Below are 24,595 nucleotides of genomic sequence, written 5' to 3'. Positions count from 1 at the left end.
ATACTGTATGTCAGTTTTCGTTGAATCGTGTTTATACATGTACCTGACATTTTTAAATGCAGTAAGTTATATTCCGCTCTATCAAAATAACGCCCGGTTTCCTCCCACCACAATGCTGGCCGCCGTCGTATAAGTGAAATACTCTTGAGTACGTCGTAAAACAGTAATCATGCAAATAAATAAATAAATACGAACTATTCATTTATCCCTACATGTACATTATTACATCTGTACTATCAGTTTTCCTTGATTTTTGTTTATACCTCTTTTGAAATGCACTAGGCTACATCCCGCTCTCTTAAAATAGCGAACTTTTCTTTTGTCCAAAAGATAAATTATTGAGTGACGGGCTGCGATCATTCAGTCCTGGTTTATTCCTAAGGATCCTTTTCAGTGTAGTCTATCTCTGAGGAGCAGATATTCCATAGAAATAACTATTAGATCCATCACAAAACATTCCCCTGGCTAGGCTTTCATAGAAGGGTGCTACACCCTGCCCTTAAACTATGCACCCTGCCCTTAAAATATTCACCATACCCTTAAAACATGGACCCTGGCTCTCTGGTCGTACATGGGAAGGTCTGAAAGCATCCTTTGAATGGTTGTGGGTTTCCTCTGGCTCTTTCCGGTTTCCTCCCAACATAATTCTGGTCACCGTCGTAGAAGTGAGATTTTCTTGAGTATGGCGTGAAACACCAATCAAATAATATTACACTGACAATCCGGTCAACGTCCAAATCAGACGCTTAAATGTGGCTGTAGAAGACCATGCAATGTTTAGTGGTGTCCTTTATTTAGATGTCACCAGACAATCAAGTACAACTGTCAGGTATAAAAGAAATCCATGAACGTGATCTGTCTGTACGTATTTACTTCACTGATATCGAGGCAGGTTAATTAGTCAGGCCTGTTTGTCACCTGGTCTGTTTAGTGTGAGGTCAATATTAAAGTTAATCAGGCGTTAGTTCACCGATTAATCCGACAACAACCAGCGCTGATGTGTAATCAGATATTAAAACAGTAATCAAAATTGATTTATTATAATTATTTACTTATTTGACTTACATATATTTGTTGGGTTTGTAGAAGATTAAAGCCTGAGGTAAACAAATGCTCTTCTCCGTTTACATCCATAGCTGACAACATTTTGGTGAATCTGTTGGATTCGAACTCGTGACATCTTTGAAGTAATTTTTTATTCACTCGGTTGGTGTTTCACGCCGTACTCATGAATATTTACATTATAATAACATCGGTCAGATTTAGCCGTGGAGCCCACGGAGTAAACCAGCGCTGTTCGCCAGGTAGCTATAAAACGTCCTGACGTAAAGCCGCAGTCAAAAAGGACTCGGACACGCAACTACATTGGCTAATGCTTTATATGGTGCAGCTGACCAGCGCTTTAGAATATACGTGAGCCAGCGACGCCCCCCCCCCCTCTCCCCCTTACGCAAGCCCACAAATTGCGCTTGTAGCACGCAATACATGTACAACTGTTTTAGAATCTTAAAACACGTAGATGTGTCGTAACCTTCTGATCAGTGAAGCGTGCGGACACGCCAGCACAGGTAATTAATACCTGTCTAATAAGAAAACAGCCTATACAATTTACATGTACTTGTCAGTCTTATAACAGGGCCCTTGGGGGATTTAATGGGCAGTCACGTGACTTGAATCATGACTGCCAAGAAAAGCGATCATCAAACATCAGGTCACATGATCACGTGGTGGGCGCATCGTTGATCATAAGATTCGGAGGAACGGTTCTTCTGTGCGTAGTAGTTTTTGTCACACATTTATAATTGTCTTTTCCTATTATTGTACAAGACCTATAGCCTGGAAAGACACAGGGTTGTCATCTGACCACCAGTGTCATGTGTTCTTGGAGGGGAGGGCCAGCCTTGGGGTAGAGGAACATGAGTACACTGTCTGTCAGATTGTCCACGACACCAGCATGGCCACTGACACCTTCCTTATCGGGATACTCTGCATCGCTGGGATCAGCCTTACCCCTGTGTCCGCTCAGTTCCCGGCTCTCTGCGTCCAGAACGCTACCCTGCCTAACGCCACGTGCTGCCCTACCCCACCCGGTAAGTCCCCTGTCGTCTCTATTGCCCAAGCTAACACTCTTACTCCGGTATATTTATTTATTTGATTGGTGTTTTAGGGTATAGGCGTGGAGTTTAAAATTTAAACTGGATGTCATGTCTATAATATTAACTGGGTTCCCTTCATTCCTAGGAAAAAGAAGACCGGGCCCAGTTTCGCAAAGAGGCGCACGACATTTTTTGTTATCGTACATTACGGTATTTTGTATGTCATTATTACCAAACCTTTGTCCTATATGTGCAAGTATAGTACATGTACGACATCTTTGTGAAACTGTTCTCTGATTCCCTTTTAAAGTTACCTAACTTAATTTACTGTGTATATATTCTTTCTTTCGTAATCCTTTAAGGACTGGTGGTATATGATTTTTGGGGAAATTGTTTTGTAATTATCGACTTAACGGGAGCAGAACTTTTTGGTCTACGAGTGGTGTATGAATGTTGGACTTGACGGTTCACAGATGCTGGAAATATGACGTAACTACTCGTAGTTGTGTTTGGGAGTAGGAGATAACATAGTGAAATGGTTAAGGTTTGGGGCAGTTGTGATAGAATATTGCCGATTGGTTGTAAGTTTTTGAAACTTGGCTGTATTGGCGGCTGGGTGGAGGGAGGGGGTGGGGTGGTTAGCGTGCGAGCCGAGCGCATTTACCCTGACTCCTCTCACCAGGGTGGTCGCTGTAGGTTACACGAGCGCATTGCTTTGCCTGACTATATTTATGTACTAAATGTGTGAGCTTCAACCTCAAGATGTACATCCCCTACCATCCCCTAACAGTATGCAGCTTGTACTTGTCTCTACAACATGTCCACATATCAACCTAACATGGAAGTGAAGTCATAGCATTTTATTACCTTGGTAGCTTCCAGGTGGATCAGAAGTAACACTGGCAAAAAATTTTCAGTTCTATCCAAAACAGACAAAATTCTGACATATTTTAATTAGGTGCAACCTAATAGTGCAGAAATATATAGTACATCAACAACCTAAAATGTATGTATGACAGTATTACCAAAACAGTGCTCCTTCACTCTTCAATTCGGAGGCAAATCTTGGACTCAATTGCCTGAATTGCGCATGTGTAACCTGTAAGTACAAGTCCAGCTCATGCTGGCAGAAACCTTTGGATGGTCATGGGTTTCTGCTGGACTCTGTCCAGTTTGCTCTAACTATAATGCTGGCCGCGTCGTATATTTAAATGAAATATTCTTGAGTACGGTCTAAAGAAATAAATTAATAAAATGTTGGTGGTAGCTTTATAGAATACGAGAAGACATTAATGGCTGTGGTTTGGAGCATGGATATTTTCTCTGGAGACTTTATATAGGCCCTGTTTTTGGTTGCTCTTAGTGAGTATGAGAGGGCGTGTGGTGTCAAACGTTGGTTGGTTTAGGAATGTTGAATATAATTCCTTCTTTGAAATGACATAATGCCCCGATGGCAAACATTTTTGGCAAATAAACAACGTGAGAACTTAATTTGCGTGTAATTAAAATAAACTGTAAAACAAGGCATTATTAGAGTATATGCCTCTCCGGCCGTACGTGGGAAGGTCTGTCAGCAACCTGCGGATGGTTGTGGGTTTCCCCCGGGCTCTGCCCGGTTTCCTCCCACCACAATGCTGGCCGCCGTCGTATAAGTGAAATATTCTTGAGTACGGCGTAAAACACCAATCAAATAAACAAATAAATGGAGTATACATTATCAACCGTATGCTCAGGACTTATAGCTAGACTCAAAAGCATTTACGGCTTTGACATCCGTTGGGAAAACTCTAATAAAGTAGGAAATAACCCTAAAAGACTTGCTCGTAATATAACTCCTATGTATATAATGAATTAAACGGCCGATTCTAATTCCAATGTCCACAAAACGAACTTTCATTATTTGCTACACATATCTTTCCATGTTTGTGTGGAAAGTCTTCATGGAGCTAGTTATGAATGAGGAGTTTGTGAATTCATCCTGGTTCACTGTTGGTGGGACCCCGATGAGAATAAGCGATCCACGACGACCGTGTGGCGTTGGAGACGTCTTGTAACTTGCCAAATCCCGGTGGTTTAATCCCGGTGATCCTTGTTTATCTTTACAACAGCTGTATTATACCACGAGAACTTAAGTTGCATTTAGTCTTTAAGTTGCATGGTTCGGCTGCGACTTTAAATCACCGGATACCTGGAGTAAGATATCCCACTTTTCTCCAAGTGTAATTCTTATGGCGTTGTCATATAAATGGAAAGGTATTGAGGATAAACAAAGACAGAAAGAAATCTTGTGACAAAAGGGAATGAAATATGGACGGCAATGGCAACGGTACAAGCTCATATGGTATGTACGTATATTGTTCCACTGATATTGTTCCCGTCTCCAGTCTTTCAAGCCATATTATTTATTTATTTATTTATTTATTCATTTATTTATTTATTTATTGCAATGGCATTTAAAGTGAAAATAATAAATGTGCGGTTAAATTTATTTTTGGAAATCTCGTCCATATTCAGGTGCGTGACAAATCTCGGAACTTAAAGCCGAAGAAGCATCTGGGAATTGATCAATGCCCATTACTGTCAACTGTTTGCGTTATCTCTAACATCCCCACACCCTCGCCTTTGCCGACTGGTCGAATCAAACAAACATGAAAATGGGTAAATCAGTATGTGTCACACGAGTCTATCCAACTGATAAATCTGTTGGTCATTAATTAATCATCTTTTTTGTCGTTAATCAGTAAATTAATAACTCCCCCTCTGCATTCTTGCCGTTTAAACCGTCCATGTCATTCTCCACGCACCGACATTGTCCGGTCGTCACATTGTAGGAACTCTCCATAACCGCTTCTGAGGGACTCTTAATTACAGGTTGCACTATTCAAATACGTGCATGTTTGGTTGATTAGCCGTGTATCAGATCACGTGACCATTACCGGTGTGCCGTACAAGATCGTTAATTGCTTGTATACATGCCAGTTATGCAAAAGCACACACAAGCTTTATATCAGGCAAAGTTTCTCTAGCATCTGATGGATTTGAATTCAGAGTAGCAGACTCAGTATTTAATTCAGTATTCACCCCGCACTGAATGCTGCACAACTCACAGTATTCCCCAAATCCTAAAAATTTAAACGATATTATTTGACGATAAGTTTTTGTTCATAAAAGACGAATATATATATATATTTTTGCTTTTGATAAATTCTGTCTTAAAACATCATGCCTCCTTATTAAGTTATAACACATTAATAAATGTTTATTATATGGGGTGAAAACAGAATGTTTAATAAATTGCAATCAACTCATCACCGACTTTTTTTTCATTTTTTTTCTAATTTTTTTTCTGTGCTAGATGATGTCTAACCTGTGGTGCTAGGTGATGTCTAACCTGTGGTGCTAGGTGATGTCTAACCTGTTATGATAGATGATGTCTAACCTGTGGTGCCAGGTGATGTCTAACCTGTGGTGCCAGGTGATGTCTAACCTGTTGTGCTAGGTGATGTCTAACTTGTTGTGCTAGGTGATCTCTAACCTGTTGTGCTAGGTGATGTCTAACCTGTTGTGCTAGGTGATGTCTAACCTGGGGTGCTAGGTGATGTCTAACCTGTTGTGATAGGTGATGTCTAACCTGTGGTGCTAGGTGATGTCTAACCTGTGGTGCTAGGTGATGTCTACCATGTGGTGCTAGGTGATGTCTAATTTGTGGTGCTAGGTGATGTCTAACCTGTGGTGCTAGGTGATGTCTAACCTGTTGTGCTAGGTGATGTCTAACCTGTGGTGCTAGGTGATGTCTAACCTGTTGTGCTAGGTGATGTCTAACCTGGGGTGCTAGGTGAGGTCTAACCTATTGTGCTAGGTGATGTCTAACCTGTTGTGCTAGGTGATGTCTAATCTGTTGTGCTAGGTGATGTCTACCTTGTGGTGCTAGGTGATGTCTAACCTGTTGTGATAGGTGATATCTAACCTGTGGTGCTAGGTGATGTCTAACCTGTGGTGCTAGGTGATGTCTACCTTGTGGTGCTAGGTGATGTCTAACCTGTTATGATAGATGATGTCTAACCTGGGGTGCTAGGTGATGTCTAACCTGTTGTGCTAGGTGATGTCTAACCTGTTGTGCTAGGTGATGTCTAACCTGTGGTGCTAGGTCATGTCTAACCTGTTGTGCTAGGTGATGTCTTACCTGTTGTGCTAGGTGATGTCTAACCTGTTGTGATAGGTGATGTCTAACCTGTTGTACTAGGTGATGTCTAACCTGGGGTGCTAGGTAATGTCTACCATGTGGTGCTAGGTGATGTCTAATTTGTGGTGCTAGGTGATGTCTAACCTGTTGTGCTAGGTGCTGTCTAACCTGTTGCGATAGGTGATGTCTAACCTATTGTGCTAGGTGATGTCTAATTTGTGGCGCTAGGTGATGTCTATCCTGTTGTGCTAGGTGATGTCTAACCTGTTGTGCTAGGTCATGTCTACCTTGTGGTGCTAGGTGATGTCTACCTTGTGGTGCTAGGTGATGTCTAACCTGTTGTGATAGGTGATATCTAACCTGTTGTGCTAGGTGATGTCTAACCTGTGGTGCTAGGTGATGTCTACCTTGTGGTGCTAGGTGATGTCTAACCTGTTATGATAGATGATGTCTAACCTGTTGTGCTAGGTCATGTCTAACCTGTTGTGATAGGTGATGTCTAACCTGTGGTGCTAGGTGATGTCTAACCTGTTGTGCTAGGTGATGTCTTACCTGTTGTGCTAGGTGATGTCTAACCTGTTGTGATAGGTGATGTCTACCCTGTTGTACTAGGTGATGTCTAACCTGGGGTGCTAGGTAATGTCTACCATGTGGTGCTAGGTGATGTCTAATTTGTGGTGCTAGGTGATGTCTAACCTGTTGTGCTAGGTGATGTCTAACCTATTGTGCTAGGTGATGTCTTACCTGTTGTGCTAGGTGATGTCTAACCTGTTGTGATAGGTGATGTCTAACCTTTTGTACTAGGTGATGTCTAACCTGGGGTGCTAGGTAATGTCTACCATGTGGTGCTAGGTGATGTCTAACCTGTGGTGCTAGGTGATGTCTATCCTGTTGTGCTAGGTGATGTCTAACCTGTTGTGCTAGGTGATGTCTAACCTGTTGTGCTAGGTGATGTCTAACCTGTTGTGCTAGGTGATGTCTAACCTGTTGTGCCAGGTGATGTCTAACCTGTGGTGCCAGGTGATGTCTAACCTGCTGTGATAGGTGATGTCTAACCTATTGTGCTAGGTGATGTCTAACCTGTGGTGCTAGGTGATGTCTATCCTGTTGTGCTAGGTGATGTCTAACCTGTGGTGCTAGGTGATGTCTAACCTGTGGTGCTAGGTGATGTCTAACCTGTGGTGCTAGGTGCTGTCTAACCTATTGTGCTAGGTGATGTCTAACCTGTGGTGCTAGGTGATGTCTATCCTGTTGTGCTAGGTGATGTCTAACCTGTGGTGCTAGGTGATGTCTACCATGTGGTGCTAGGTGATGTCTAACCTGTGGTGCTAGGTGATGTCTATCCTGTTGTGCTAGGTGATGTCTAACCTGTTGTGCTAGGTGATGTCTAACCTATTGTGCTAGGTGATGTCTATCCTGTTGTGATAGGTGATGTCTAACCTGTTATGCTAGGTGATGTCTAACCTGTTGTGCTAGGTGATGTCTAACCTGTGGTGCTAGGTGCTGTCTAACCTATTGTGCTAGGTGATGTCTAACCTGTGTTGCTAGGTGATGTTTAGGATGCCACTGTTTAGATGAACACCTTGTATCAAAGCCAAACTGAGGTAAAGTAACATGAGGCTGTACTTTACCGGTTAGGTGTGACTATTTGCCAGCTATCACACTGTCGTCGCTGCTGTGTTTTTACTCTGTATGCGGTAGCCATATTTCACCTGTTACGTGTGACTATTTGCCAGCTATCACACTGTCGTATCTGCTCTGGTTTTACTCTGTATGCCGTAGCCTTATTTCTCCGGTTACATGTGACTATTTGCCAGCTATCACACTGTCGTCGCTGTTCTGTTACGTGTGGCTATTTGTCAGCTGTCACACTGTCGTCGCTGTTCTGTTGCGTGTGACTATTTGCCAGCTAGCACACTGTCGTCACTGCTCTGTTACGTGTGGCTATTTGCCAGCTATCACACTGTCGTCGCTGCTGTGGTTTTACTCTCCATACTGTAGCATACCCTAATTTTTCTAAAATTTGGGACAGATATCAGTGGTGTTGAAAGTAGAAGTCACAAGCCTTTTGGAAAAACAAAGATATGAGTATATTGTTCGTCAGATGGTCTAACCATGTGAGAAAAAAGAAACTCCCTATTCATGCTACAGTTACATATATATTGGCTGAAATGAGCTGACCAGGTGTCCCAAATTTGAGAAGAAATAGGGTACGTTATGCACGGCACAAATGTACATTGCCGTTATTATGCATGTACCACTGCGAATGAAACACAAATCAGTGGAGTATAATTAGTCTTAATTACACACATAATTAGTCTTATTGTGCAGCGCCTTATGAAAAAACAGCTGCACGTGCAATAAAAGTACTTATGTAACGGAACTGACCCACGTGGTCTGAAACGTTCTTATCATGTGGTGCCATGGAGACACGTGCACTCACAGTCTCGTGAACCACGAGATCAACAGTGGAGAGTGTTTTATATAATTTTTTGGCGCATTGCGTTTTTATGGCGGGCTTCTGGAGATTTGCTAAGCCTGGTCAGTGAGGTCACAGGTTCGAATCCGGCTGTCTCCCGTTCGTCTCTGGTTCACCGAGTTCCTCATGGACCTGGCGAAAAGTGGCGGCCGCCCACATGTATGTAATTACGCTTAATTGTGTTTAAAGCGTATACATATAGTTCTCGTCGCTGCTGATCACAGGTTCGAATCTGGCTGTCTGCTGTTCTGATCTGGTCCACTGTGTTTCTTTGATACCCAGCTAAGAGTGGTGGTCATCCACATATATGTATTGATGCTAATTCTACTAATGCTTCAAGCCTGTGGTTCATATCGTAGCCTAGCGTTCTATTGACAATGTGGATGCTGGCTCGAATCCAGCTCTCGCTAGATATGGCTTTATGTGAACTTGTTTGTCATGCAGGTGACTGGCGAAAAGTACAGTGTCATACTTCCAAATACCTCAGCATCCTTCTATGAATCGTAAACCAGAACTCTTTAACAGTCTCCCTTCTTGAGTACGGAATAGCTCAGTATTGATTCCGAACACTGGCAGACACTTCGCCTATAAGTGTGATTTATACTAACCTGTGTATCGCGGCATGAAATGGTTAAAATCGTATAAAATAGATCAATATTTTTTTCTATTTTGACAGGTTTTACAGAACCTTGTGGTGGACCCGGTAGAGGGCGCTGTATTCCGCTCCAAAACACTGACGATCTACGGAATGTTCCGGAGGCCAATTTACTCGACGACCGATTTGATTGGCCGACGAGTTTCTTCCAGTACGCCTGCAACTGCGTGGGCAACTTTTCTGGCTACATGTGTCACGAGTGTTGGTATGGTAACACGGGACCCGAGTGCAACCAGCCAATCAGAACGGTGAGACGGGAGATCGGTTCCCTGAGCACCGAAGAGCGGCAGAGGTTCGTCTCGCTTTTGCAGCAGTCTATGGAGGTGCCGAGTGACTACATGGTCTTGAACACTAGTCAAAGCATGGATCCAGCTGTCGACCCACAGTTCCTCAATGTCTCTGTATTTCAGTATCTCTCATATCTACACTACTACGTCAGCCGGAAGACAAACTTCGGCAACGACAGCTTGTGCGACGACCCTACCCTTATGTGGCCGGATTTTGCCCACGGGGGCCCTGCCTTTCCGTTGTGGCATCGTCTGTTCTCCCTCAAGTGGGAGCGCGCGTTAAGGGCCATCGCTGGGGACGAGACATTCTCCTTGCCCTACTGGGACTGGATTGACGACGGCGGACGCTGCGACGTCTGTACGAACGACTGGTTCGGGGCAACGGACCTAACCGATCCTCTCGGTCGACTAAGTCCGGAGTCTCCATTCTCATCATGGCGAATTATGTGCAACCCGCCAGCCAATGGCTGTCATATCTGCGACCCATACGTCGACAACGGACCAATCATACGACAGCCTGGCGCTAACCCTCTCTACCGGAACTTACCGACCCGCGAAGCGGTGGACTACACACTGTCCTTGATCTTTTATGACCTTGACCCATATTCTGTTCGCTCTCCTAACACGGCTTTTAGAAACGTCCTTGAAGGGTTTGCCAACCAAGACGGGCCGTCCATCATCAACAGTTCCGTCCATAACCTGGTAGGCCTACGTTACACTAAAAAAATGAATGTGTTAATATTAACAGAAAGTTTGCTTTCTGAGTGATGACAGAATGTTAAATTATCCTGTTAGTCTTATACAATTTTGTGTTGAGTTAACATAATGTGTGCGCTATATTTAACAGAATAATCTGCCACAATAACAGAACACATTCTGTCATCATTCAAACAACACACACTGTTAAAGATACCAGATTACTCAGCAATGATTCGCCATACTGCGAAGCAATATACGAAAATAAGGATACCGCCTTCAGGATATCGTCTAAGGGAAAATAACTTCCCTTTCTACCCAAATCACCCTTAGGCAACATCTATATGTCGCTAAGCTTATATTAGTTCTTCGGCCAAAATTCAAAATTGTTCCCCACTCGTGTATCAGTATTCACAGCGCGGTACACCAAAAAAATAATCTGTCAATTTTAACAGAAAGTCTGTGGCCTGAGTGATGCTAAAATGCATTTTGTTACTGCAACATAATATTCTTTCATATTCAACACAAAACCCTGTTAGTAAGAATCCTTCTTTGGAAGTAACAGACTATGTGTGTTGTATTTATCAGAACAATTTGCTGCAATAGCAGAATACAGTCTAGCGTCACTCAGACAACAGACTTTGTTAAAATGAAGAGATTAATTTTTTAAGCGTAGTGGACGTAAAAGTAGCCTCTTTTCACCTCTCTTCGCCAGCTTACAGCGAGCTTTTCTCAGTGGTCTGTGGCTCAATCTCCAGCAGTGTAGCTCTGGCAGACATTACAATGTTTCCGTAGGCTACTTTGTGTAATATATAAGCCTGAACATTTTTGTTTCTGTGCTACAATTCTTGAAGATGGTTACATTGTTAAGTTGAAACATAGAATATCATAACGCTGACTTCAGTACCTGCAGATTCTCTTGTGTTGTTGTATTGATGGTTGTTTACAATTCCCAGGTCCATAGCTTCATGAACGGGACGATGTCGGAGCTAGCAACGGCCGCCATGGACCCTGTCTTTCTCGTACATCACACGTTTGTGGACAAGCTATTCGAGACGTGGTTACGGAGAAACCAGGCCACGGCTAGACGGGTGAGTCATAATTACGAGTCGTAACTCGTCGAACTTACTGCGGTGTAAAAGAAAAGTAAACAATAATTACAAGTATAGTCAGCGGTAGCTAAGGTTATTGCACCGTAAAGAAAAATACCAAGAGTGACAAGTACAGCCGGCGGTAGCTAAGGTTACTGCGCCGTCAAGAAAAAATACCCAGAGTTACAAGTACATCCGGCGGTAGCTAAGGTTACTGCGCCGTAAAGAAAAAGTACAAAGAGTTACAAGTGCTGTCGGCGGTAGCTAGGGTTCCTGCGCCGTAAAGAAAAAGTACAAAGAATTACAAGTACAGCCGGCGGTACCTAAGGTTACTGCAGCATGAAGGATAAAGCTTAAGAAAAGAAAAAAAAAAGGAAATTTACAACAACGATTTGGGTAGATAAACTCATTACGGTACCGCTTACAGTAAAAGAAAATAATGGTTACTACTACAGCTGGTGTTTATTAGAGATCAGCTCAGTGTATAGCGCTTAATGGAAAATCAAACGATAGTTAAAAGTACAAATGATGATGCTTATGTTCACTATCGCTTACAGAAAAATCAAACTATGGTTAAAACCACAAATGACGGCGGATAAATTCGCGATCACTTATAGGAAAAGCAAGCGATAGCTAAAACAACAAATGACGGCTGTTAAATTCACTATCGTTTAAAGGAAAAGCAAGCGATAGTTAAAACTACAAATGACGGGGGTTATGTTCACTATCGTTTAAAGGAAAGCAAGCGATAGTTAAAACTACTATAATTTAAGTAAAAATCAAGCGATAGTTAAAACTACAAATGACGGGGGTTATGTTCACTATCGTTTAAAGGAAAGCAAGCGATAGTTAAAACTACAAATGACGGCGGTTATGTTCACTATAGTTTAAGGGAGAAGCAAGCGAAAATTAAAATTACAAATGACGGTGGTTAAATTCACTATCACTTAAAGGAAACGTATGTAAAATTTCAACTGCTGATTGGGTACATGTATAAGGTAAAGGAAAAGAAGACGATATTTAACGGTACAGACAGCGCTGTTCAAAGCCCCTATCACACCGCACGTGCGATTTGGTTAGTCCAACGAAAACAGGAGAGCGTTTCTTCGTACAGTGGATTATTCGATACATCATACCGTGTGATCGCGGTTGTAAAATGATGTTTGTTCCATTTTCGGTCGAATTCGACAAGTCCGTGTGACAAATCGCAATGATAGTTACAAATACATGTACCTGTGTCGAAAAGTTTCATTTATTTTTTGAAGAAAAGTATAAAACGGAAATTTCCATGAATAGTCTATTTAAATATTATTGAGTACTGTGTTGAACGCCAGTCAGACAAATAAATAAATAAAGAAAGTTAAAAAAAGTAAAGAAAGAACCAAAAAGAATAAAAATCATTCTAGAATTTTTAAGCAACTGTTTGTTTTATAATTATAAATCGCAACTGTTATCTTCTGTATTGTGTTTTATTGTATACGTTTGTATGCAGAGGGTTGGTGAATAAACAAAACAAATAAACTGATATTTATAAACATGTAATTGCGGACTAATTTCAGCTTCCGCTGGTTGGAGCTCAGCCCGGGCACAACCGGAACTCTTTTCTTGTGCCATTCTTTCCCCTGGAATCAGCGTTCGAGTTTTTCCAGAGCTGTGTTAATCTGGGTTATGATTATGACGACATTCGGACTGGAGAAGCAGACGACAACACTGGTAAGTTAACTGAGGATGCAGACTGGAGAAGCAGACGACAACACTGGTAAGTTAACTGAGGATGCAGACTGGAGAAACAGACGACAACACTGGTAAGTTAACTGAGGATGATGCAGACTGGAGAAGCAGACGACAACACTGGTAAGTTAACTGAGGATGATGCAGACTGGAGAAGCAGACGACAACACTGGTAAGTTAACTGAGGATGATGCAGACTGGAGATGCAGACGACAACGCTGGTAAGTTAACTGAGGATGCAGACTGGAGAAGCATACTACAACACTGGTAACTTAACTGAGGATGCAGACTGGAGAAGCAGACGACAACACTGGTAAGTTAACTGAGGATGCAGACTGGAGAAGCAGACGACAACACTGGTAAGTTAACTGAGGATGCAGACTGGAGAAGCAGCCGACAACACTGGTAAGTTAACTGAGGATGCAGACTGGAGAAGCAGACGACAACACAAGCGAAGAGACTGAGATTACTGGACAGTAATGTTTTAAAATTGATGCAGCTGGCACAGAAGAACATTACTAGTTGAAGTGACTGTTATAATCGTGCTGTTCATGAGAAATATGTCACTAGTTTGACCGTAAAACGGCAACGCAAGGCAGAGATGGACAACAGGCGTCACATCTTAGGATTGCTGCACTTTGACGGGAAAGGTTCCCCGTAGAAACTAAAGAGTTCATGTTTATAAGACGAAATAACTTTTAGGACAGTAACAGTTTAGTTAAGAAGCAGTAGCTTGCGGATGGGTCCTAAAGGATAGGCACATATATTGTCTGTGGCCATGCTGATGGCTCCTAAAGAATAGGCACATGCGTTGTCTGTGGTCATGCTAATGGGTCCTAAAGGATAGGCACATATATTGTCTGTGGTCATGCTGATGGCTCCTAAAGGATAGGCACATATGTTGTCTGTGGTCATGCTGATGGGTCCTAAAGGACAGGCACATATGTTGTCTGTGGTCATGTTGATGGCTCCTAAAGGATAGGCACATATGTTGTCTGTGGCCATGCTGATGGCTCCTAAAGAATAGGCACATGCGTTGTCTGTGGTCATGCTGATGGGTCCTAAAGGATAGGCACATATATTGTCTGTGGTCATGCTGATGGCTCCTAAAGGATAGGCACATATGTTGTCTGTGGTCATGCTGATGGGTCCTAAAGGACAGGCACATATGTTGTCTGTGGTCATGTTGATGGCTCCTAAAGGATAGGCACATATGTTGTCTGTGGTCATGCTGATGGGTCCTAAGGGACAGGCACATATGTTGTCTGTGGTCATGCTGATGGCTTCTAAAGGATAGGCACATATGTTGTCTGTGGTCATACTGATGGCTCCTAAAGGATAGGCACATATGTTGTCTGTGGCCATGATGATGACTCCTAAAGGATAGGCACATATGTTGTCTGTGGTCATGCTGATGGCTCCTAAAGGATAGGCACATATGTTGTCTGTGGTCATGCTGATGGGCCCTAAAGGATAGGCACATATGTTGTCTGTGGTCATGCTGATGGCTTCTAAAGGATAGGCACATATGTTGTCTGTGGCCATGATGATGACTCCTAAAGGATAGGCACACATGTTGTCTGTGGTCATACTGATGGCTTCTAAAGGATAGGCACATATGTTGTCTGTGGTCATGCTGATGGGTCCTAAAGGACAGGCACATATGTTGTCTGTGGTCATGTTGATGGCTCCTAAAGGATAGGCACATATGTTGTCTGTGGTCATGCTGATGGGTCCTAAGGGACAGGCACATATGTTGTCTGTGGTCATGCTGATGGCTTCTAAAGGATAGGCACATATGTTGTCTGTGGTCATACTGATGGCTCCTAAAGGATAGGCACATATGTTGTCTGTGGCCATGATGATGACTCCTAAAGGATAGGCACATATGTTGTCTGTGGCCATGATGATGACTCCTAAAGGATAGGCACATATGTTGTCTGTGGTCATGCTGATGGCTCCTAAAGGATAGGCACATATGTTGTCTGTGGTCATGCTGATGGGCCCTAAAGGATAGGCACATATGTTGTCTGTGGTCATGCTGATGGCTTCTAAAGGATAGGCACATATGTTGTCTGTGGCCATGATGATGACTCCTAAAGGATAGGCACACATGTTGTCTGTGGTCATACTGATGGCTTCTAAAGGATAGGCACATATGTTGTCTGTGGTCATACTGATTGGTCCTAAAGGATAGGCACATATGTTGTCTGTGGCCATGATGATGACTCCTAAAGGATAGGCACACATGTTGTCTGTGGTCATACTGATGGCTTCTAAAGGATAGGCACATATGTTGTCTGTGGTCATGCTGATGACTCCTAAAGGATAGGCACACATGTTGTCTGTGGTCATGCTGATGGCTCCGAAAGGATAGGCACATATATTGTCTGTGGCCATGCTGATGACTCCGAAAAGATAGGCACATATGTTGTCTGTGGTCATGCTGATGACTCCTAAAGGATAGACACATATGTTGTCTGTGGCCAAGTTGATGGCTCCTAAAGGATAGACACATATGTTGTCTGTGGCCATGATGATGACTCCTAAAGGATAGGCACACATGTTGTCTGTGGTCATACTGATGGCTCCTAAAGGATAGGCACACATGTTGTCTGTGGCCATGTTGATGGCTCCTAAAGGATAGGCACATGTGTTGTCTGTGGCCAAGTTGATGGCTCCTAAAAGATAGGCACATATGTTGTCTGTGGCCATGTTGATGGCTCCTAAAGGATAGGCACATATGTTTTCTGTTGCCAAGTCGATGGCTCCTAAAGGATAGGCACATATGTTGTCTGTGGCCATACTGATAGCTCCTAAAGAATAGGCACATATGTTGTCTGTGGCCATGATGATGACTCCTAAAGGATAGGCACATATGTTGTCTGTGGCCATGATGATGACTCCTAAAGGATAGGTACACATGTTGTCTGTGGTCATGCTGATCGCTCCTAAAGGATAGGCACACATGTTGTCTGTGGCCATGTTGATGGCTCCTAAAGGATAGGCACATATGTTGTCTGTGGCCAAGTTGATGGCTCCTAAAGGATAGGCACATATGTTGTCTGTGGTCATGCTGATGACTCCGAAAAGATAGGCACATATGTTGTCTGTGGCCATGCTGATGACTTCTAAAGGATAGGGACACATGTTGTCTGTGGCCATGTTGATGGCTTCTAAAGGATAGGCACATATGTTGTCTGTGGCCATGATGATGACTCCTAAAGGATAGGTACACATGTTGTCTGTGGTCATGCTGATGGCTCCTAAAGGAAAGGCACACATGTTGTCTGTGGCCTTGTTGATGGCTCCTAAAGGATAGGCACATATGTTGTCTGTGGTCATGCTGATGACTCCGAAAAGATAGGCACATATGTTGTTTTGGCCATGATGATGACTCCTAAAGGATAGGTACACATGTTGTCTGTGGTCATGCTGATGGCTCCTAAAGGATAGGCACACATGTTGTCTCTGGCCATGTTGATGGCTTCTAAAGGATAGGCACATATGTTGTCTGTGGTCATGCTGATGACTCCGAAAAGATAGGCACATATGTTGTCTGTGGCCATGCTGATGACTCCTAAAGGATAGGCACACATGTTGTCTGTGGTCTTGCTAATGGCTCCTAAAGGATAGGCACATATGTTGTCTGTGGCCATGATGATGACTCCTAAAGGATAGGTACACATGTTGTCTGTGGTCATGCTGATGGCTCCTAAAGGATAGGCACACATGTTGTCTGTGGCCATGTTGATGGCTCCTAAAGGATAGGCACATATGTTGTCTATGGCCAAGTTGATGGCTCCTAAAAGATAGGCACATATGTTGTCTGTGGCCATGTTGATGGCTCCTAAAGGATAGGCACATATGTTGTCTGTGGCCATGTTGATGGCTCCTAAAGGATAGGCACATATGTTTTCTGTGGCCATACTGATAGCTCCTAAAGGATAGGCACACATGTTGTCTGTGGCCATGTTGATGGCTCCTAAAGGATAGGCACATATGTTGTCTGTGGTCATGCTGATGACTCCGAAAAGATAGGCACATATGTTGTCTGTGGCCATGCTGATGACTCCTAAAGGATAGGCACACATGTTGTCTGTGGCCATGCTGATGACTCCTAAAGGATAGGCACACATGTTGTCTGTGGCCAAGTTGATGGCTCCTAAAAGATAGGCACATATGTTGTCTATGGCCATGTCGATGGCTCCTAAAGGATAGGCACATATGTTGTCTGTGGCCATGTTGATGGCTCCTAAAGGATAGGCACATATGTTGTCTGTGGCCATGTTGATGGCTCCTAAAAGATAGGCACATATGTTGTCTGTGGCCATGATGACTCTTAAAGGATAGGTACACATATTGTCTGTGGCCATGTTGATGGCTCCTAAAGGATAGGCACATATGTTGTCTGTGGTCATGCTGATGACTCCGAAAAGATAGGCACATATGTTGTCTGTGGCCATGCTGTTGACTCCTAAAGGATAGGCACACATGTTGTCTGTGGCCATGTTGATGGCTTCTAAAGTATTGTACATATATAATTTGGACATATTTGCGCAGCTTCTCACTGAACTCTTGGGTACAAGGTCTTTGACGTCACTTTACATGACGTTTGCTAGACACTTTCCGACGTCGACTGTGATTTATTTATTCATTTATTTGATTGGTGTTTTACGCCGTACTCAAGAATATTTCACTTATACGACGGCGGCCAACATTATGGTGACAGGAAACCAGGCACAGCCCGGGGGAAACCCCACGACCATCGGCGGGTTGCTGGGAGACCTGTCGACTGTGAAGACAAGCATATTGAATGCGTGCACTGCGGGGATGTGATCTGTGCGTCACAAGTAGAAAAGTCTCGCTTTTTGCCACTAATGGGTGATTTTACTACGGCACCGTCATTCTAGTTACCTCATTTCATTGCACTTCTGCTGGCGTGTAACCAAATCATAAGTATGTCAGTGAAACAATCGCGCTTCACCATACCCTCTTTGTGTGCCAAAATGTTGCAAGTTATCAGTTTGTATTTGTTACGTACACTAAACCTCCACCCACCCCCACCCTCCTCCTCCCCAAGTCCCCAATCCCACCTGAGTCCTTGTTCTTGACCCCAACATACAACGCCTGAAGCTTACATATTTTGATTGGAACAAGGCTAGTACCGGTATTTTGCTTTCACTTCTGAAATTGATACATACCTTGTAGAAATTAAACAAACGCTGATAATTTCAAGGAAGAAAAGCAAATCAAGGATGTTTTCCGTTAAATAAGCGTACAGTCCTACAACTTCTCAACGGTGACACGCAAAAACTACACGCAAAGTGATGTAGATTACGTAAATGACCATTGCAGTTTGCTGATTAGCTACTATTACCCTAGCACATTTTATAGATTCGTCAATTTGTCGATCGATTTTTGATATAAGAATTATTTGCTTCCGTTTTCTCTATTTCAGGCACAACGTTCCTCACTCCCAGCTATATCGCTGTAATTCTCGAAGCGGGCGTCATTCTCGTTCTCGTTGTGGCTGTGGCATTAATAATGAGAAATAGACGTAAAACAATGACGTCACGACGCCGATCGAGTCACCCGAAGATGACCAGTGCTACCAAAGATACAGGCGATGAGCGGCAGCCAATTGTAAGGACGGATACATACGTGGACAACAAAAGTTATGAGACATATGACCACATTGGTTAAACCACAGCATATGGTTGGATACAACATTAAATAGGTATCCAAGAGACACTGAGAATCTTAGTAGGTCGTAAACATACTTAAAACCAATTTAGTTTCTTTCAAATATTGCTCTTGTTAAGATTATAGCCACATATAACTGAATACAGAGTCAGCTGTTTTATTGTTTTATTCAACCACAGTGTAGTATTGTATTTGCTATATTCTTACTGACAATGGACAGATCCACAGCTAAAAATTTTTGTATAATATACCGGTATATTCAGGGGCTGTATACACGAATATGTTGTCTGACATACTGGTATATTCAGAGGTTGTACACAAATGTGTTGTTGTCTGACATACCGGTATATTCAGTGGTTGAATACAAATGTGTTGTTGTCTGACATACCGGTATATTCAGAGGTTGTATGCAAATGTGTTGTTGTTTGACATTCCGGTATATTCAAAAGTTGTATACAAATGTGTTGCTGCCTGACATGCCGGTATATTCAGAAGTTGTACACAAATGTGTTGTTGTCTGACATACCGCTATATTCAGAGGCTGTACACAAATGTGTTTTTGTCTGACATACCGGTATATTCAGAAGTTGTATACAAATGTGTTGTTGTCTGACATACCGGTATATTCAGAGGCTGTACACAAATGTGTTTTTGTCTGACATGCCGGTATATTCAGAAGTTGTACACAAATGTGTTGTTGTCTGACATGCCGGTATATTCAGAAGTTGTACACAAATGTGTTTTTGTCTGACATACCGGTATATTCAGAGGCTGTACACAAATGTGTTTTTGTCTGACATGCCGGTATATTCAGAAGTTGTATACAAATGTGTTTGTGTCTGACATACCGGTATATTCAGAAGCTGTATACAAATGTGTTTTTGTCTGGCATACCGGTATATTCAGAGGTTGAGTACAAATGTGTTGTTGTCTGACATACCGGTATATTCAGAGGTTGTACACAAATGTGTTTGTGTCTGACATACCGGTATATTCAGAAGTTGTATACAAATGTGTTGTTGTCTGACATGCCGGTATATTCAGAAGTTGTATACAAATGTGTTGTTGTCTGACATACCGCTATATTCAGAAGTTATATACAAATGTGTTTGTGTCTGACATGCCGGTATATTCAGAAGCTGTAAACAAATGTGTTTTTGTCTGACATACCGGTATATTCAGAGGTTGTACACAAATGTGTTTGTGTCTGACATACCGGTATATTCAGAAGTTGTATACAAATGTGTTGTTGTCTGACATGCCGGTATATTCAGAAGTTGTATACAAATGTGTTGTTGTCTGACATACCGCTATATTCAGAAGTTATATACAAATGTGTTTGTGTCTGACATGCCGGTATATTCAGAAGCTGTAAACAAATGTGTTTTTGTCTGACATACCGGTATATTCAGAGGTTGTACACAAATGTGTTTGTGTCTGACATACCGGTATATTCAGAAGTTGTATACAAATGTGTTGTTGTCTGACATGCCGGTATATTCAGAAGTTGTATACAAATGTGTTGTTGTCTGACATACCGCTATATTCAGAAGTTATATACAAATGTGTTTGTGTCTGACATGCCGCTATATTCAGAAGCTGTAAACAAATGTGTTTTTGTCTGACATGCCGGTGTATTCAGAGGTTGAGTACAAATGCACACGTGATATATATCATCACACCTGATATCTTTTACCACGTACCCGGTGACCACAGATTGTGCAGAACTGAGCAAATGAATGTTAAATGATGTGGCTTGGCATTTTTACCTTAAAAGAAGGAGAAAATCAGGTAGGTTATTCTTCAGTTTTATACGTATACTGTTAATGCATGGCACTAAACATTCTTTGCTGCAAAATGTGACAGACATTGAATAAATACTGCCGCTATGAGTAACATGCGTTATTTTTTAATTTTTGGCTCCAAAACAGAAAAATGTTGCGCACAACATTTACCCAGTTTTTGAATCGACACATAACACATTAAGCATATCGTTTGCCCAGTTTGTGGATGAAAACAGAAAACAGCACTTACCCAGTTTGTGAGTCGGCACAGAATACAGCACTCACCCAGTTTGTGAGTCGGCACAGAGTACAGCACTCACCCAGTTTGTGAGTCGACACAGAGTACAGCACTCACCCAGTTTGTGAGTCGGCACAGAATACAGCACTCACACTCACCCAGTTTGTGAGTCAACACAGAGTACAGCACTCACCCAGTTTGTGAGCCGGCACAGAATACAGCACTCACCCAGTTTGTGGGTCGGCACAGAGTACAGCACTTACCCAGTTTGTGAATGGGCACAGAATACATTACTCACCCAGTTTGTGAGTCGGCAGAGAATAGAGCACTTGCCCAGTTTGTGAGTCGGCACTTACCCAGTTTGTGAGTCGGCACAGAATACAGCACTTACCCAGTTTGTGAGTCTGCACAGAATACAGAACTTACCTAGCTTTTGAGTCGGCCCAGAATACAGCACTTACCCGGTTTGTGAGTCGGCACAGAATACAGCACTTACCCGGTTTGTGAGTCGGCCCAGAATACAGCACTCAACCAGTTTGTGAGTCGGCACAGAATACAGCTCTCACCCAGATTGTGAGTGGGCACAGAATACAGCATTTACCCAGTTTGTGTGTCGGCACAGAATATAGCATACACCCAGTTTGTGATTCGGCACAGAATACAGCACTTGCCTTATTCGTGAGTCGGCACGAATACAGCACTTACCCGGTTTGTAAGCCGGCACAGAATACAGCACTTACCCGGTTTGTGAGTCGGCCCAGAATACAGCACTTACCCAGTTTGTGAGTCGGCACAGAATACATTACTCGCCCAGTTTGTGAGTCGGCACAGAATACATTACTCGCCCAGTTTGTGAGTCGGCACAGAATACAGCGTACACCCAGTTTGTGGGTTGGCACAGAATACAGCACTCACCCAGTTTGTGAGTCGACACAGAATACAGCACTTACCCAATTTGTGAATGGGCACAGAATACAGCACTTGCCCAGTTTGTGAGTCGGCACAGAATACAGCACTCACCCAGATTGTGAGTCGGCACGGAATACAGAACTTACCCAGCTTGTGAGTCGGCACAGAATACGTTACGCGCATCATTTCCCGCTTCATGTTTATTTTTGTCTGCCTTTTTTCAGCTGTCTGTAAAATCAGTCATATTCGCTACTAAATTTGCCTTTAGGCATTATCACAACGACCGAACTCTATACATTGATAGGTTGGACGCAAGTATCATTACAAGGAAAAGGTAGTTAGAATCCTTTTTCTAATTCACAATGTAAAACTCCATAAGCTTACTTTCAACACCAAGAACTTATTGCCTCGAATGACGTCATAATGATTCTAAAGCAAGTTGCATGTTGGACAACGGGCGTGGAAGGTAATTTGTTTTACAATGGCTGCACCAACAAGCGGTTAGAACAAACCCCACGCAGTAGCACAGCCTACACTACTGTCTGTGCGAATAGATTACATAGCTTCATTTTCCAAGCATCCATCTCTTAATCCACACCACCGTGAGGTCACATACTACAAAAGATAAAATAAATTTCATCTGTTAAGGTTATATCATACTAAAACGTGTAAACAATTTCAAATATGGCAGTGTCAGTAACAGGATTTACAGTCAAGTCGATAGCAGTTTAGGTAACTGATGTCGCCCTCCGTCAAAACACGTTGAACTTTAAAGTGAACATAAAGTTTACCACTATATATTCGCAGAAAAAATGATATAGGACACAGTTATCACGGAAAAATGTGTAAAAAATTCTATAAAGTTTTTATAAGAAACCCCATTAAGTTCATTATTTGGGATATGGCGCTGACGGACAGTTCACTCCGAGTCGCCATGTTGAAGAAGTGCACATGAACTTGGCAAATCACTAGTGCTGATAGCATCACGTGATAATTTTCTGTCACGTCAGAAAACCGAATAACTCTGGATTGTCTGTGTGGTTTCGTATAGTGGACAGAAAGATATCGATGCAATGTATTGGATTTCATGGTTAGTTTAAGTGTTAAACCGGTGCATTTTGGACAACACATTTATGAGCAGGCACTAAGAATTGCTGCCCGTGTCACAATGCGTATAATTATGTTGTGCAGGAGACTGCAGCTAACTTGTCAGGCTGAGCTAGCGAGAAAACCGCCTCGGGAGAGTCATTGCTTGAAGAAAAATATTGTGTTTTTTGTGCATTATTTTTCCTTAGCAAAGTCAGATTTATTATCAAAGATATATTCTCAAAACTTAAATGAAAGGGCCTTATCCATCAGATGGTCCTGTTATGTTCTGTGAATTCCCAGATATCGGCCCAGCCAGATAGGCCTGATGCTTACACCCATGCAGGACGAGGACGAGCCGGACTGTGAAAATACAACGTTGGTGTTCACGAACATTGCCCTGACCAAGCGCCAAACTAAAAGAAACATCGGCCCTTTGAACAGGGAACAGAACCGATACTCTTTGGTTTGGTACCAGGCGTTTTTGTTTGTATTTTCTCATTGTCACATTGTTTAATACTGATGGTAATGGATTCCTAGATTTTGTGACGTCACTCTAGATAGCTATAACATGGCAAATTGGCGTCACCATGGAGTGGCTAGGTACTGACAATTGTTTGCTATTTATCTTGTTGATAAGCGGTGTAGAATTTAAATATTTTTAGAACATTTCTGGAATCCTACTTTATTAATTAATTAACTCAGATTTATGTTCACTTTAAATGTACACTGCACTTTAAATGAATACTGCATGGCCACCGTGAATTGCACAGCCAGGTTAGAATCTTGTGACATTAGGTCTAATGTAAGCAACTGCTGCAAAGTTATGCCAGAGATTAAATCTGAATAACGAGTGGTATGATACTAATCGCTCTAGGCGTCGAAACAGACATTAGTATACCAGCCGCCAACAAGGAAGGGCGGGCCAGGTCAATAATCACAAGCCCAATTCACACAAGGACGATTAACACAAACTACCAAAGAACTAAGAAAGCATATAAAGTACAAAAATAGGACGCAATCATGCAAAGAGAAGCAGATAGCAGTTTTCATTGATGTTGGAAAGATAAAGGGTATGTTCTACGCGACAGAGTGAAATCAGAATTCAAATCGTGTATCATGCTAGAATATAGTTGTCGATAATAAAATATGTATCTCAGTTGCGCTTTAATTGGAACTTTTCATATATCGAAAGTGGTGATGTAATTCAACACGATGTGGGTGACAGATGTGGGCGTGTAATTTAGTGGAATAATGTGGGCAACTAATGTTGTTCAATTTTTTTTTTTTTTTTTTTTGATTGGTGTTTTACGCCGTACTCAAGAATATTTCACTTATACGACGGCGGCCAGCATTGTGGTGGGTGGAAACCGGGCACAGCCCGGGGGAAACCCACGACCATCCGCAGGTTGCTGGCAGACCTTCCCACGTACGGCCGGAGAGAAAGCCAGCATGAGCTGGACTTGAACTCACAGCGACCGCATTGGTGAGAGACTCCTGGGTCATTGCGCTGCGCTAGCGGGCTAACCAACTGAGCCACGGAGGCCCCATGTTGTTCAATGTGTGGAACTAACAATGAATAACGTTGCAGGATAATGTTGAATCGTGTGGGAGACTTATGATGAATAAAATGTGGTCAAATAATGCTGACAGC

The 24,595-nt window shown here is 42.5% G+C and overlaps 1 protein-coding gene across 1 annotated transcript; it reads left to right on the top strand.

Moving 5' to 3' along the window:
- The first annotated feature begins 1,954 nt into the window (after positions 1-1,954).
- On the top strand, positions 1,955-13,879 carry LOC135463034 (tyrosinase-like). The gene is made up of 5 exons (XM_064740354.1): positions 1,955-2,090; positions 9,435-10,402; positions 11,353-11,487; positions 13,047-13,246; positions 13,789-13,879. The coding sequence occupies exons 1-5, from the start codon at positions 1,955-1,957 to the stop codon at positions 13,877-13,879; spliced, it is 1,530 nt and encodes a 509-aa protein (XP_064596424.1).
- Positions 13,880-24,595: the final 10,716 nt, after the last annotated feature.

The sequence above is a fragment of the Liolophura sinensis genome, chromosome 2 (assembly GCF_032854445.1).
Source record: "Liolophura sinensis isolate JHLJ2023 chromosome 2, CUHK_Ljap_v2, whole genome shotgun sequence".
NCBI classification, from domain to species: Eukaryota; Metazoa; Mollusca; class Polyplacophora; order Chitonida; family Chitonidae; genus Liolophura; species Liolophura sinensis.
Note: the sequence above shows the minus strand (reverse complement) of the source record. Positions and strands in the feature narration are given on the sequence as shown.

Coding starts and splice junctions, on each gene's coding strand:
- LOC135463034 (XM_064740354.1), top strand. CDS start 1,955: ATGGCCACTGACACCTTCCTTATCGGGATACTCTGCATCGCTGGGATC. Junction 2,091..9,434: donor GTGCTGCCCTACCCCACCCG/GTAAGTCCCCTG, acceptor CTATTTTGACAG/GTTTTACAGAACCTTGTGGT. Junction 11,488..13,046: donor ACCAGGCCACGGCTAGACGG/GTGAGTCATAAT, acceptor GACTAATTTCAG/CTTCCGCTGGTTGGAGCTCA.